At 51.0% G+C, this 15,539-nt stretch overlaps 1 protein-coding gene across 4 annotated transcripts; it reads left to right on the top strand.

Moving 5' to 3' along the window:
- Positions 1-3,038: 3,038 nt before the first annotated feature.
- CD40 (CD40 molecule) lies at positions 3,039-13,712 on the top strand. Of its 4 annotated transcripts, none has more exons than XM_025875470.2 (9): positions 3,039-3,294; positions 6,368-6,443; positions 6,779-6,904; positions 7,194-7,340; positions 7,671-7,764; positions 10,341-10,402; positions 12,312-12,410; positions 12,548-12,576; positions 13,145-13,712. In XM_025875470.2, exons 1-9 carry the CDS (start codon positions 3,244-3,246, stop codon positions 13,280-13,282), a joined length of 822 nt encoding a protein of 273 aa, XP_025731255.1. In that variant the 5' UTR covers positions 3,039-3,243; the 3' UTR covers positions 13,283-13,712. The 4 variants fall into 4 exon arrangements, with proteins under 4 accessions (XP_025731255.1, XP_025731252.1, XP_025731256.1 ...); XM_025875467.2 differs by having other exon boundaries at positions 3,042-3,294; positions 13,133-13,712; XM_025875471.2 differs by having other exon boundaries at positions 3,049-3,294; positions 12,312-12,398.
- Positions 13,713-15,539: the final 1,827 nt, after the last annotated feature.

The raw sequence follows: 15,539 nt of genomic DNA, 5'->3' as shown, positions 1-15,539 counted from the left end.
GCAATGTCCACAATAGCCAAACTGTGGAAAGAGCCAAGATGCCCATCGACAGATGAATGGATAAAGAAGATGTGGTATATATACACAATGGAATATTATGCAGCCATCAAAAGGAATGAGATCTTGCCATTTGCAACGACGTGGATGGAACTGGAGGGTGTTATGCTGAGTGAAATAAGTCAATCAGAGAAAGACATGTATCACATGACCTCACTGATATGAGGAATTCTTAATCTCAGGAAACAAACTGAGTGTTACTGGAGTGGTTGGGGGTGGGAGGGATGGGATGGCTGGGTGATAGACATTGGGGAGGGTATGTGCTACGGTGAGCGCTGTGAATTGTGCAAGACTGTTGAATCACAGATCTGTACTTCTGAAACAAATAACGCAACATATTTTAAGAAAAAAGGAAAAGAAGAAGATACCAGGAGAGGAAGAAAAGGGGAGTATGTCAGAGGGGGAGACGAACCATGAGAGATGATGGACTCTGAAAAACTGAGGGTTCTAGAGGGTAGGGGGGTGGGGGGATGGGTTAGCCTGGTGATGGGTATTGAGGAGGGCACGTTTTGCATGGTGCATTGGGTGTTATGAACAAACAATGAATCATGGAACACTGCATCAAAAACTAATGATGTAATATATGGTGATTAACATAACAATAAAAAAATTAAAAAAAAAAAAAAAGAATCTTCTGCTTACCAGATTCCGATTGTGCTGTGGACTTGACCTCCAGGCCTACTTCTTACCCATCCACGTGGCTCTGGAACCCCTACTCCCCTGCAAAGACCATTTTCTGTTATTCAAAATCCTGGGTCCCCACTCTTTGGAATGTCCTTTGCCCTACTCCTATCATTGAACCCACCCTCCCCATAAATCATCTTTTCTCTTTCCTCTTCCAGGGTACTCTGCTCAGCACAGGAAGATTCTATGCCTTCTCTTGGCCTGTCCCCGCCAGCACACATCTCCTTTGGATATGTGTATACTAAAATATCTTCCCTTTATCTTATCTGGTCTTCGCCCCATGGGGCAACCCGAAGGCTACTATTTATTCTTTCACACATTAATTTAAGCTGCTTTAATTGTGGCTATGATACGTTTTATAAAATATAATTAATGTTTTAATTCTGTGTACTGGCTTTCCAAGGCAGTTTTGTGAAGGGTCCAATTTTGGAATCAAGCAAATAAAGAATAAGTAATGGCTGAAGTTATTATAGCAACACCCTCCCCCCCAAAGGAATTAAAACTGTACTTGCTTTTTGAAGTGGATTAAAAAGGGAAAAGAGAGTTTAATGTTCTCTTCATCCCAGGCATGTTTGGATGGGTTTTGTGAAGTCCTCTGGACTTGATTTCAAGTGTTCCTGGCTTATTGATATCTGACCACCAGCTTGAGGTGTGTTGGACTACCAACCAGCTTTGCACCTCCTGTCCCCACATCCTTCTTGATGGAGGGTGTGCTGGGAATGAGAAGCTACTGAACCCACTTACTCATTTATTTGTTCAGCAAGTGTGTATTGGTGTCCTATTACATGCCCAGGACTGGGATGAATTCAGTCCTGCCCTCAAGATGCTCCCAGTCCAGTGGGGCCAGAGAGATGGAGTTCTAGTCCAGCACACTAATGCTGCAGGGGGAGCTAAGGTGGGATGGAGCGACTACCTCTGTCTCAGGGAGTTAAGCGGAGGCTTAACTGAAGAGGAAGCGAAATTTAAACTGGTTCCAGGAAGGAGAGGGGAAAGAAGGAAACAGCAAGACACAGTAAAAAGAAAAGTTTGAAAATGGGGAGAAGGAGAGCATGGTGGAAACCGGTGTGCATGGGAGGACATGGCAGGCAGTGAACATGGGCAGACAGGTGGGGGTGGAGTGCAGAAGGCTTTCTGTGTCATGAGAAGGAGTTTGGACCATCCTGAGGATGGGAGCCCAAAGAAGTTTTTCAGCAGAGAAGTGTCCTGATCAGATCAGATCTGGGATTTGCAAAGAAAACTGCAATAGGATGAACAATGTCGGGGGGTGTGTTGGTTGGGAGTTGCCTGCTGGCCCATAGTAGGGGCTCAACAGGCACCTAGTGAATGAGTGAGGCCATTGAGACAGCCCACGCGAGAGATGATGAGCTTCTGAATTAGTGGTACGTGTTGGAAAGGAGGGTGCCCTTTGCAGCAGAAGCCAGGGAAATGGGGTTAGCAGCCCCTTCCTCTCCCATCCTCCCTGATCTATGCAGGCAGGACTTTTGGCCTGAAATGCAGAACTTGGCCCAGAATACAGAACTTGGAGGGTCATCACCCCAACAACTGTCTAGTTCAAGCTCCTCAGATTCCACTGGGGACAACAGAGGCTCAACCGAACGCAACCCATCAGAGTCAGAGCCTAGAACAGAATTCAGGAGTTCCATGCTGTGGAGTAGAGAGTGTTAACATTGGTTGAAGAATGGCTTGGAGGGCCAGAACCCGGGAAATGTAGGCACAAGGGTGTGGGGGTTTCTGCAGAACGAGAGGGTCCCGAGTCCCCTGAGATACTCGTGGGGTTCCACGATCCCACGGAAGGCTGATGTACTACTCTAATTGCCTATCTCCAGCCGCCGGACGGGAACCGGGATGGAATAGACTCTGGCGGGGACGCATGGATGCATGGATGGATGGATGGGGAGGCTGGGACGCTGCGCCCACTCGAGGGAATTTCCTTTGAAAGAGAGCGAAACTTTAAGCCGGTAAACTCCTTTCCTTCAAATGCCCTCCATTTCCCCACACCCCAGCTGTGGCCTTCCCGTTTTCAGGGATGGGGGGAACTGCCTCAGGCCTCTCCATCCGCGATGGGGACACTTTCGCTTCTGTCGGAATTCCCGGAGGCTGCGGGGGAGAACCGTGGGGGGGGGGCTCCCTGGGACGTCTCCACAGCACATGGGTGTTTCCTCTCCTTTAGCTTTCCGGGAAGACTGCTAGCGCCCCGCCCTCTTCAGCTTGGCCTCTGAGCCCCAGGGACGAGGAGGAAGTGCTCTTCTTGGGGCCACGCGCCATCTCCCGCGCCAAAAGCGCGACCCTAAACTCCCGGGAGAATTAGACTCCGAGGAACGTCCAGGGGAAATCCGGGTGCGAAGAGTAGGCAGGAGCTCCGCCCCGCCCAAGGAAGCTGACCGCGATTGGTCCCCGAAGACCCCGCCCATGTCCTGGGCGGGGCGAAGGGGCACGGGCTGGGGGAGTTACTAGAGGCCCAGTCTCCGCGCCCCTACTCCGCCGCCTGGTATTCACCTCGCCATGGTCCTTCTGCCTCTGCGCTGTCTCTTCTGGGGCTCCTTGTTGACCGCCGTGAGTTGAGTTTCTGCTCCGACCCGACAGGGGATTTGGGGATTTGAGAGTGGGGAATGGGAAGAGAAGAAATATTTCGGGGAAGGGCCTTCCTAGCTGATTTTGGGAGGACAGACAAGTGGGTAGAGAAGCTGGGTAAGGTACCCCGGGTCCTAGTTGTACGAGGTAGGCTGCCTCTGTCTCCTTCCAGGTTGGGGTCCCAGGTAGCCCACAGAGGGCGCGTAGTGGGGGCACTGCAAAAAACGTGCACCTATGGCGTGGATGGCGTTGGGATTTGGGGAGCCTCAAGCTTTTATTTGGTCAAAAGGCTGCAGTCTGGGTTTGCTTCAGAGGCTGGCCGCACGGAGCCTGGTGAGGGGTTTCAGAGGCGAGGAGGGAGGCCGGGCAAGGGAAGAGGCGTGTCTGGCTGGTTTCCCGTCCCTTTTCCATTGCGGACAGATGCCAGCCTCTGTGAGTGGTTATCATATCCTGGCCACCTGGGGATGCCTTCTTCCAGGGCATCTTGTGGGAACAAGGGTGGATGCAGGGCCCCAGGTACTTCTTTGAGAAGGCAAGGAGCTTTTAACTCTCCCACCCCCACCCCCAAATCCTGAGTGATCCAACCTAGGAGGAATACCCAAGACTGTGTCTCTGCCTCTCGAATTTAAGATGATATAGGAGACCTCTGGGGGGAGATGAATAGTTCATGGGACCCAAGAAAGGGTTAGGAGACCAGCCGGGGTTTCTCCAGGCACCAGAAAGTCTCAGTTATGCCCAACCAAGCGTGTCTCCGGGATTTTCAGAAGCCCACACTTGACTCACTTTTTGTTTAAATGTATTTTTGTAGTTCCTCATTCTGGAGGCTGGGAATCCCCCAAGTGCCTGACCCTCTCATCCCAACCCCTCCGGCCTCCCCCTACTTTCAAAGGCTGTAGTTTCTGGCATGAAGTCTGAGTAGGAAAGACCCATGGAGGGGCTGGGGAGGGGAGTCAGCAGCAGGGGAAGAGTCAGTGGGGAAGCTGCTTTGGTCCCAGAACTTTCATTTTCACTCTAAGGGATGGTTCTTAGGAAGAAGGGAGGCAGGAAGAAGGTGGAGCTGGAGGGAGGAGGAGGAGAAGGAGGACTCTTATAGGAGGGATTGGAGGAAGAGCCAGGGGAGGTAGCGTGAAGGGTGATCTGGGCTTCTCAAGAGCACACTGCCAGTTTTGGCTCCAGGTAAAGACTGGCTAGTGGCAAAAATAGCAGGGGCTATTTATGAGAGCTTCCCATGTGTCGGGCTCTGAGCGAAATGCTTTACAGGCATTCTTGGTCTGATTTTTTTCAACTCCCCCATTATACAGATAAGCAAACTGAGGCTCAGAGAGAGGAAATAGCTTGCCAGAGTTCTCATAGCTAGGTGGAACCTGGATATAAATCCACATTTGCCTGATTCCAGAGCCGGCCTCTCCGAGCCTTGGTCCTGAGCTTCTTTGTGTCAGAAGGACTGGAGCTATGGAGTGGGAGCTGGGGATTGACAAACTTTCAGAGAAGGAGCTGTATTTCTCGTGGGTTTGAAAATGGCACAAGGGACATTCGTTGCTCTGGGAGTCTGGTGGGAAGGTCCACAGGGTTGCAGGAAGAACATTCACAGGATGTGGTAGTGGAAGCGACAGACCTTTGTATTTCCTTCCCCATTTGGAATAAGATGCTTCTCTGTAAGTAATTTTCTCACCCAAGCTGAATGAGAGCCACCAATTAGGCAGAATCCAGGGTGTTAGTCATCCCAGCAGATAGTCACATATATATGATAATTAAAACTGCCATTTAAATGAGCCCTACTATGTGCTAGCTACTGGGCCAGGCTGTATACGTATATTCATTCTGATTTTCACAACCTTATCTGTGGAGTGGGCACTACTCCCATTTTAGAGATGTGGAAACTGAGGCTAAGAGAAAAAATAACTAGTGAGCGATACAAAGGCAAGATTGGAGCCTTAAGCTGTTTGACTCTCAAGCCTGTGCTCTTTTCACTGGCTGTTCCCAAAGTGTGGCATGATTTTAGGGAACACACGGATATAGAACTAAACAACAGAAATTCACTTTACACTTCTATTAAAATACTTCCCCTTTTTTTTTTCAAGGAGCAAGTCTCTGGAGCTAGAATAAAGTTAAAACCTCTCCAGCACTTGCTAATCCTTCTTTTTAAACAAAAACCAAGAGCAGGCTTGGAGAGGAGGACTATCAGCAAGCGGAGCAACCAGCTGGGTTTTTAATAACATTGCTGCACTTCTGTTGAATTTATTTTTAGGGTTACCTTTTATTTATGAGAAGCGATACTGGCTCTTCTCTCATGGCAGTGATATAAGGTTTATATTTAAAAATCAATGTATTTAAATTAATGAGAAGTAATTAATAGCATGGGTGGTACCTGGATGGAGTAAAAATAGCGCAGGCAAGACCTATGTTGATGGAGAGGGGGCAGTATTGAGACCTGAGTTCTCATCAGATTCTATCGCTATGTGACCCTGGGCAAGTGCCCCATCTCCCTGGTCCTTAGGCTAACCATTTGTAAAGCAAATGCATTGGATTTTAGTCCTTCCAGCTTCACAGTCCAGGCATTTCATGAGGGAGGGGTTGGGTGATCAGAGGATCGGATGATGAGGGTTTGGAGAGGGAAAGGGGTGGGGAACAGAAGAATAGAAGGAAGCCACCAAGTGCTAAATATAGCCCCCCCGCCAGAACTAGGACCAGCTGAAGCCAGCCAGCCTCAGGACTCCAGGGGAGGTACTGGAGCCCTCATGTGCTTCTACGTCTTTGGGAAGAGGAAGAACTCAAGAGTCAAGCCAAAAGCAGATCTGTTTAGTTCAGAGAATATTGTGATGTTCCAGCGCAATCACTTTGTGAAATGCCAGGCCGATCCTCTGGGTCCTTTTATAATCACATCAGTTGGCAGTTTAGTTAAAAACAAACACACCAAATAATATGCAGGCTCCATTTTTCTGCTCTGGACTTCACTTCAGTACTAACCTCTGTCCTGGCTGATTTCCACCTCCCTGCCATAGAGGCTGCAGCAGAGATTTCAAGATACCCTCAAATCATCCCATTCTGTTTTTAGGTCCACCCAGAACACACTGCATGCAGAGAAAAGCAATACCTAATAAACAGTCAGTGCTGTAATTTGTGTCCGCCAGGTGAGCCGCCAACCCCCTGGCCCCATAGTGGGACTCTTCTTGGTTTGCTGGCAGATGCAGACCCTATGTGTCAGCTGTCAACTTGAGTCTTAAATGACCCCTGGGATTCTTCCCATCCCTGCCCTGCTCTCAGAATGTTCTGGGCTCCCTCTCTGCACTACCCAGCACTAGGGTTCCCGTCTCTCCCAAGGCCCCCACCAGATTATGAAGTCTGGAAGGCTCCGAGACAGTCATCTTTGAACCCCCCCCGCCCTAAGCCCCAACCTGCTCAGTTTTTGATAAGCGTCTGACTCATTGAGCTGGCTGGAGCCATCTCATTTCCCGATGTTTTCCAGGACAGAAACTGGTGAATGACTGCACAGAGACCATCAACACAGAATGCACTCGCTGCAAAACAGGCGAATTCCTAGGCACTTGGAACTCAGAGAGACACTGTCACCAGCACAAATACTGCGATCCCAGTGCGTGGGCTCCTGGGGAAGGGGTGCGCGGGAGCTAGGCCGATAGTCTAGCTCATTCCTGACAATGCAGCCATTGGGTTTTTTTTTTTTTTTGTTTTGTTTTTTGGTATAGCCCGGGTCTGTTCTGATTGGTTGCAGTCTGGGTTGTATGGGTTGTTAAATAATTTGATCCCCATCCCTCCTTGGAAGAGGGTCTCAGAAAATAAAAGCAGGACGTGTGAGAAGCAGATCCCCCGAGCATGGCTGCTAAGGGGTCCCCATCCCCATCCTTCCTGCCATCTCTGTTCAGACCTAGGGCTCCGGGTCCAGAGGCAGGGCACCTCAGAAACAGACACCACTTGCACCTGCCATGAAGGTCTCCACTGTACCAGCAATGCCTGTGAGAGCTGCACCCTACACAGCCTGTGCCCCCCTGGACTGGGAGTCAAGTGGATCGGTACGTGGCCTGTCTGGGAGTCAGCTCTGCAGGCAGGAGGGAGGAGCTGAGGCTCCGGGTGAGGGGCTGGGCAGTGGGCACTCAGCCTTGACCCGCCTGCATTGGGATCTCTGCTTGGTGAGCAGGAAACGGAACCTTTCTCATCTGGCCTCCAGCCCTGGGTATCTGCCTTGGGAGGGCAATGGGGGAGGAGGCTTCCACCGGGGAAGCTCTGTGCTGGGGGACAACCCTTGAAACAGGCAGTTCTTCCCGCCCTGCCTGTCCGCCAGTTCCCTTGGGAGCCGGACAGGTGGTCCACTGTGATGATGAATGCCGTCTCCTCCCTTCCAGCTACAGGGGTTTCTGATACCATTTGCGATCCCTGCCCTGTCGGCTTCTTCTCCAATGTGTCATCTGCTTTGGAAAAGTGTCACCCTTGGACAAGGTACAAGGATCCATCTCTGTGTTTCCTGCCCTAAGAGGGGCATGGGACTACTTCATTCTATCCGGCCCCCTGTCCCTCAGCCCCTGCTCCCCATGTCCACGCACTTGTGCACTTAGAGAACTTCTAGAGTGTCCTCGTGGCTGACCAAAAAGGCCACTTCTCAGCATTTTTTTGCCTGCTCTGTTTCAGTGGTAAAAGACGCTGCTGATCTCTCAGTCTTCACCAAACTCCCCTCTTGGGGGCACTGTGACACCTCTCTTGCTTTCCTTCTACCCCGCCTCTGCTCCTCCTACCAGGTTTCCTTGGCCTTAGTTCTAGGCTCTACTCCCCAATCACTTTGCCCACCTCCCCTGAGCATCTCATCTGTATCCATGGTTCCCAAACAACATCTCCTGTCTAGATCCGTCTCCTGGGTCCCAGACAGTCATATACCACCACTGGGGGTCCACCTCCATGCAGGTGACCCACAGGCGACAAATGGGCTCACTTGCCTGCCCCCCTCACCCTCTGGGAAGACCACTCCCATGGGTCTGGGCACTTGTCCCATGGTCGCTCCCAAATCAGTCACCAGGTCCTGTCCATCTGGCCTTCCAGATGTTTCGGGATTCCTTCTCAGTATCTTCACAGTCATCACTGTGGTCTGGATGGTGCCTTCACCTCCTTACCGGCCTCCCTGCCTCTGCTCTCTCCCCCCACCCTCTTACCACAGTGAGCTTTCTACAGTGTATTTCGGATCATGGTGCTCCCTATTTAAAATGTTTCATGGCTCTCTGTGCCTTTAGGACGAAACCCAGACTCCTTCACATGGGCCCCCAACCTTCCAGCTCCATTTCTTCCCCATGCTACTTGCAATCCCCTCAACACACTGTTCGTTCTCTTGTATCCAACCCTCCTGCTTGGAATACCCTTCAACATGTGCCCGATTAACTTTCTACATTTAATTTTAAAAAATGGATGAGACAGGCTCGTGGGACACAAGGCACAATGAGGCCTATGGTGATAAGTTTCCTTTTACCCACTCCCTGGATGTAGCTCCTGTTCCTTGTGTGTCCTCCCAGAGATTCTTCGTACAAACAAATAAAAGCACGCACAGGCAAACACACGTATTTTCCACACAGATACTAGCATTCCCCACAATACTTTGTTATTTGGTTCCTATCTGCCTTGCTCCAGTAGACTGCAAATTCCTTTAGTGTAGAGACTTGGCTTTTTTTTTTTTTTTCTTCCAACGATGCATTCCTTATGCCTAGAACAATGCCCGGTGCACAGTAGGTGCTCAATAAATCTTTACTGATAAATGTTGAATGATACCCAGGGAAGCTGGGTTAGTAGAATCAGAGCACTGGGTTCTGGCCTCAGTGCAGCTTAGAAAAGATATGATCCCACCTAAGTGTGTGACCCTTCTCTGAGCCCCAGTGCCCTCATTGGGAAAATGGGAATGCCCTTCATCTCACAAGGCATGAGGAAAAGAAACGTAGGAGTGACTTATAGATGCTTAAGCACTCATATATGTGCTTTCCTTGTAGCTTCTCACCTTTTTCCCCCACTTTAGATGTATTTTTCCTGGCGATGTTCTCTTCTGTCCACTCCTCCCCCCTCCTCCTGGAACCACGTCTTCATCATCCCATATTGCGATGCCTGCATGGGCCTCCTGGCTGTCCACTTGTCCGTAATTTCTCCTCCTGTGAGCTCTCTGGCCCCCTGAGTCCTGTCACTGTGTGGTCATCTGGTTGGATGCTGATGCAACTTACCATCTGCATCCGGTTGAAACCTTCATGGCTGATTACCAGCGATCTGGTCCTAAAGCCCAATTTTCCTTAGTTCCCTCACACCATCTGGCATGCCCCCCACTGAATCCCTCAAATCATGTTGTCCTGCTTCAGCTAGAATGTATTGCTGCTCGAAATTTACATCCTTCAAGGCCACTCAGATCTCCCTTCCCTACGACAGTCTTTCTGGACGACCCTTAACCAGAGGTTCTCAACTTGAGCAATTTTTCTCCCCAGGGGACATCTGGCAATGTTTGGAGACATTTTGGTTGTCACAACTGGGGAGGGGCTGCTACTGGGATCTAGTGGGTGGAAGCCAGGGGTGATGCTTAGCATCCTACGGTGCACAGAACAGCCCTGCAACAGAGTTATGTGGCCCCAAATGTCAGTAGTGCTGAGGCTGAGAAGCCCTACCTTAGACTGACTCATCACCCGTCTCTTCCAGCCATTGTAGGCTTTGTCTCCCCTTCTCTGAATGATTCCCAGTTCACTTCAGCCTATGTGACAAAGCACGGCGCTCTGTAGAGACTCTCTGATTATTCCTCCTTCAAGATGTGCAACAATTTTTTCTCTGAACTCATGAGTTCCGTAAGAACAGAGTCTGTGTCATTCCCATAATAACCGGCATAGGATGTTGCCCACAATACGTGCTCGGTGAACCTGAACTTGTTCGTTTTGCCGGTCTCCCTCTGGGGTTGGAAATCTTATGGTTGGGGAAATTTCATGTCTTTTTTCTGTCTCTGTGTCGTGTGTGTGTGTGTGTGTGTGTGTGTGTGCGTGCGCACATGCACATCTGTCTGTGCACAGCTGCGAGACCAAAGGCCTGATGGAGATTCAGGCGGGGACTAACAAGACGGATGCTGTCTGTGGTGAGTCTTGGAGAATGGGCCCTGGCAGCAGGCTGAGGAGGCAGGGAGCTCAAAGGGAACACAGGGGCACACAGAGACAACTGGGCTGGGGGCAGGGGGGAAGAGGGAGAGCGGGTGAAGTGAGAGGAGAGGGCAGTTTTGGGGGTTGAGGCATTCCAGCTTTGCCACTTACCTGTGGAGCCTGAGCAAGTCACTTCCCTACTCTGAGCCTCAGTTTCTTCATCTGTGACATGGGATGATGACAGCAGCTCCCTTAGCAGCTTGAGGGAAGGGCCTTGCACGGGTTCTTGCACAGTTTCTTGCACTTTCGAGGTGTTCCAGCAATGCTGTTCTGCCACCCTGCCTTTCAAGCACCAGCATGGTGGGACACTGTTCCTCTCAGGGCCTCGGTTTTGATTTTAGAATGAGGGGTTGGCCTACAGCACAGATCACAGACTCAAATAGCTGCAGGGACCACGCAGGTCATGTTGAGGAGTTGAAAAGTTAACGGTTAAGACAAAGACACTCTCTCTGTTTTTTCTTTCTTTCTTTTTTTTTTTTTTAAGATTTTACTTATTTTTTGACAGAGAGAGACAGTGTAGAGGGAACATAAGCAGGGGGAGTGGGAGAGGGAGAAGCAGGCTTCCCGCCGAGCAGGGAGCCCGATGCGGGGCTCGATCCCAGGACCCTGGGACCGTGACCTGAGCCGAAGGCAGACGCCCAACGACTGAGCCACCCGGGCGCCGCCCCCCCCCCTCTGTTTTTTAAGACCCCCTTTCCTGTCGGCAGGGCTGGGGCTGGAGTGAGGAGAGTGGGGCGCTTGCCTTGGATGCAGTATTAAAGGGGGTGAGAGAAAAACGCAGTCATCAAGATAAGTAACATTTGATACATTTAAAAAAAATCAAAGCTAGTGTATAAAAAAGCCCATAATGAACAAAATATCAAAATGGACATAAAAACGTGATCCAGCCCTGCCTCACTTGCCTCAGTCTAATCCCAACCCTGGTTCCAATAAAGCTTTAAAAAAACAGACAGCCAGGGGCGCCTGGGTGGCTCAGGCGGTTAAGCGTCTGACTCCCGATTTTGGCTCAAAGTCATGATCTCAGTTTCGGCTCAGGTCATAACCTCAGGGTCGTGAGATCAAGTCCTGTGTCAGGCTCCCCATTCAGCGGGGAGTCTGCTTGAGATTCTCTTCATTTCCCTCTGCCCCTCCCCCCACTCGTGTGCTCGCTCGCGCTCTCAAATAAATAAATAAATCTCGAAAAAAAGAAAGAAAAAAGAAAAGGCAGCCAGCCTGTAAGCTATAGTTTATTAATATGATTTTTCAAAACATGACATGAAAATATTACTTTTCTTGATTACTGAGTTTCTTTGGTGTCCCCTTAGATTTTGTCCCAAGGTGAATGCTTCATTTGCCTTCCCCTAGTCCCTGCCATGCATCTTTCATTTTCCCGTTTAGGATAGAGACTTAGGTCCAGGAATTACTTTGCTTTTCCCTCCATGCTCCTTTAACAAAGGCCACAGTGCAGACATAAATGCTGACGGACCTCAGCACTGGGCAGAGAGTGGGGAGGGATGGGGCATGTGGGCAGCTGGTGGAGACTGCGACCACTCCTCAGTTCTAGTAAGGGGTGGCAGGTGGGGCTGGATCTTCCAAACTTCTAAGAGAAGCCAGATATCCTGACTCTAAATATGTCATCTCCCAATTTTAAAAAGTTGGCAAATATTTCAAGAATTCTTTTTTAATGTGCTGGTCACACTAAACACATCCGGCCACATTCTCCCAGGGCCACCTTTTTGAACCGTCGGATTTTAGATGAGCTCAGCCACTGAGAGATTTTAGAGTCCAGCAAAAGTGTGGCAGCCTTAGGCATGGGGGTAGGGGGTTGCCCCTGGTGGGGAGCCATCATTGAAGTCTTGATTTCTCTAGGTCCCCCACCTCGGATAAGAGCCTTGGTGGTGATCCCCATCACGATGGGGATCCTGCTTGCTGTCCTGTTGGTGTCTGCCTGTGTCAGTGAGTCCCCAGGTGGGGAGGTGATGAGGGAAGGAGGGAGGGAGGAGAAGGTACAGAAGTGGCCACCTGTTCCTGATCTGGCTTCAGCAACTCCCTATCCCATCTCTCTCTCTCTCTCTCTCTCTCTCTCTCTCTCTCTCTCTCTCTAGGAAAAGTGGCCAAGGAGCCAGAGAATAAGGTAGGTCAGCCCTGAGCACCGGCTCAGGGTTTTGGCAAACTGGAAAGAAAGCCTGACTCATTGTTGCCTCTGTGGCAGGAAAACTGATTCAGGGTCTGCCCCTGTGGTCCCCGGGGAAGGCAGCAGTAGCTACTCTCACCGCCAGTGCTGGGCTGCAAGGAGGGTTCTTCCCATTCCCTCCCTGCTACCACCAACCTCTATCATCTCCAGAGCTCACCCCCCGCCCCAGAACAGCCCCGGCACCATTGGCAAGATCTGATGTTTCCTTGGCATTTTAATACGTGGGGAACCATGTCTCTGGGGCCTTGGTGCCAGGTCATTGGGTGGGGGCTGGAGGGGCAGCTCCTTGGATCCGCAGGCTCCCACTCTGGAAGCTTCTTGACACTCTCTGTGTGGCCTGCAGGGGGCAGGAGGCACCCATTGAATCAGCACTGACCCTCCCTTTGGGAAAGGGGAAGGGGCTTGTGTTTGGGGGAGGGGTCTCCTTCTGAGGGAAGGGCTACTGGAGGTGTTGCGGGTTGGGGGGGGTGTAACCTCATGCCTCGGCTCCCCTAAGTTTATGTGGCAGGACCCCGTGGAGGACCTGGAGGATATTCCTGTGCCCGCCCAGTCCATTGCTCCGGTACAGGAGACCTTACACGGCTGCCAGCCGGTGACCCAGGAGGACGGCAAAGAGAGCCGCATCTCGGTGCAGGAGAGAGTATGAGGCAGCGCGTGCCCAGGAGTGTGGCAGCAGGAGAAGACGGGCGCGCGGCCGCAGAGCCTGGGGAGCCTGGAGCTGCCGCTGGGGCTGCTGCGCTGGGCGTCAGGGGGCGGGGCACCACCCCCCCCCCCGCGCACCCCTGTGGTGCAGAGACCGAGAACCTTCCACCCCTGCCCCGGAGCCCAGGCCATCTCCCAACTTGCTTTTAAAGATGGAGGCGAAACTTTTTGGCGGCCATGTAGTAATACCCACCAAACCCTCCAACTCAGCAGTTCAGTGCCCAGAGAGATGATCGTGGTGGTTTCTAGGAGCCCAGGAAGACATATACGCGAATATCCGTTGCGGCGTTGTTTGTGATAGTGGACGACTAGAAGCCACTTAACTGTCCATCAGCAGGGGACTGGCTAAATAAAATTGTAATATATTTATACAACAGGATCTCAAAAACTGTCGTGGAAAAAAAAAAAAAAGCAGGTTGCAGAATGATGGGTCTGGAAACTTTTTTTTTTTAAAGCACATACCCCCAAACAATAGGATATATCATCCACGGATACGTGTATAAACATAACATACCAATGTATATGTAGGTATGACAAGTGTTCTGGAAGGATACACAGAAAACGCACAGCTTCAAGAGTTGTGATGTCTGGGTTGGGGAAGAAGGGTTGGGGAAGGGTTAAACGAAGATTTGACTTTTTTCCCCTCGAAAAAGAGAGTGAGTTCATATAATCCTTATGTAATTAAAAAAGTCATCAGGGGCGCCTGGGTGGCTCAGTCGTTAAGCGTCTGCCTTCGGCTCAGGTCATGATCCCGGGGTCCTGGGCTCAGGTCATGATCCCGGGGTCCTGGGATCCAGCCCGGCGTTGGGTTCCCTGCTGGGGGGAAGCCTGCTTCTCCCTCTCCCACTCCCCCTGCTTGTGTTCCCTCTCTCGCTGTGTCTCTCTCTGTCAAATAAATAAAAAAAAAAAAATTAAAAAAAGTCATCAAACAGGTATAAAGGAAAACGGGGGTGGAAATGCTGGGTGACATGAGCTGTTTAACTTGCTGCCAGGCTCACAGAATTGGGGCACTTTCTGAGGATAAGAAGAACATCCCCAGGCTGCTGCCCTTCCCTGGGCGGTTTCCATGTGTGCTCACATTTGGCATTGTGTTTGCAAAGCAATCTCCCCATTGTATTCATGTTCATAAAAAACAGCCTTGAGGGCATTCAGGGTCCAGATCCCTTCCTCTTTAACAGAGGTGAAAATGGGAGCCCAGGGAGGTGAAGGGACTTGCCTGTGGTCCCACAGCAATTCTCAGTGGCACCGCTCAGAGCTCGCCACTCTTGGTCCTATGCTCTTCCTTCCAGATCTTCCTGCTCCCTGGAGCCTACATCTGTAGCTCCTTCCCGGGGAGATCCTGGGCCTCCCACTTCCTTCTGACCTCCCAACTGCTACAGGAGCTGCTGCTTCTTGGTCAGATGGTGCCCCCCCCCCCCCCAGTATCTTAGGATAAAAATAAACCATCCTGTTCTCTTTTCCTGCTGTGCCAACTGAGGGGGAGCCTAGCCAGGAGGAGTAGCAGATGGAGTGGGAGCAGAGGGGAAGGGAGGGGAGGGGAGTGGAGGGGTGGGGAGGAAGGTTGTAGGACAAGGAGAGGGAAGAGTCACACATAGGCCCTGCACAAAGATTCATGGTGAGGATGAGACCATGCTGGTTCAACCCAGGGATCTCAACCTTTCCCCCAGCAAGAAGCAGCTTTGGATTTCCTCGGTGCGTCCTGCTGGCTGGAGGGTGGGGGTGGAGAGGGCTTGTCCTGGATGGAGACTGAGGGCAGCTGCGAGCCAAGAGAAGGTCACCTGGCTTGGCAGGCTTCCCAGAAGAGCTTTAAGAACCATTTGGATGCACCAGGTGGAGACGTTTGGTTTAGAAAGCAGAACAAAGTGGTGGTTGTGGAGTGGGGGGAGGGGAGCTTTGGGACCGCACCCTTATCCTCTACCTAGTGTTCAAATCCTAATGTCACTCACTTCTGTGCAGGGTGGTATGGTGGAAAGAGGCAAAAGACCCTCCTCTGTCCCCTATTGTCTGTGTGACCTTGGGTGTGTCATTTTCATCTCCGAGCAGCTCAGTTTCCTCATCCGGCAAATGGAGACCATACCTGATACCTGTAGTAGGTAGTATTGAGTCCTCTTTGTGTTCTTCTGGGTCAGAGGTTCTCAATCTTGAGCATGGGTCCGAACCACTTATCAGACTTATTAAAAGATTGCTGGGCCCCACAGCTA

Source organism: Callorhinus ursinus, unplaced genomic scaffold (assembly GCF_003265705.2).
Source record: "Callorhinus ursinus isolate GAN/ISIS: 27379988/994484 unplaced genomic scaffold, GSC_fseal_2.0 scaffold38, whole genome shotgun sequence".
Lineage (NCBI taxonomy): Eukaryota > Metazoa > Chordata > Mammalia > Carnivora > Otariidae > Callorhinus > Callorhinus ursinus.
The sequence above is the reverse complement of the archived record's forward strand: the minus strand, read 5'-3'. Positions and strand labels throughout refer to the sequence as shown.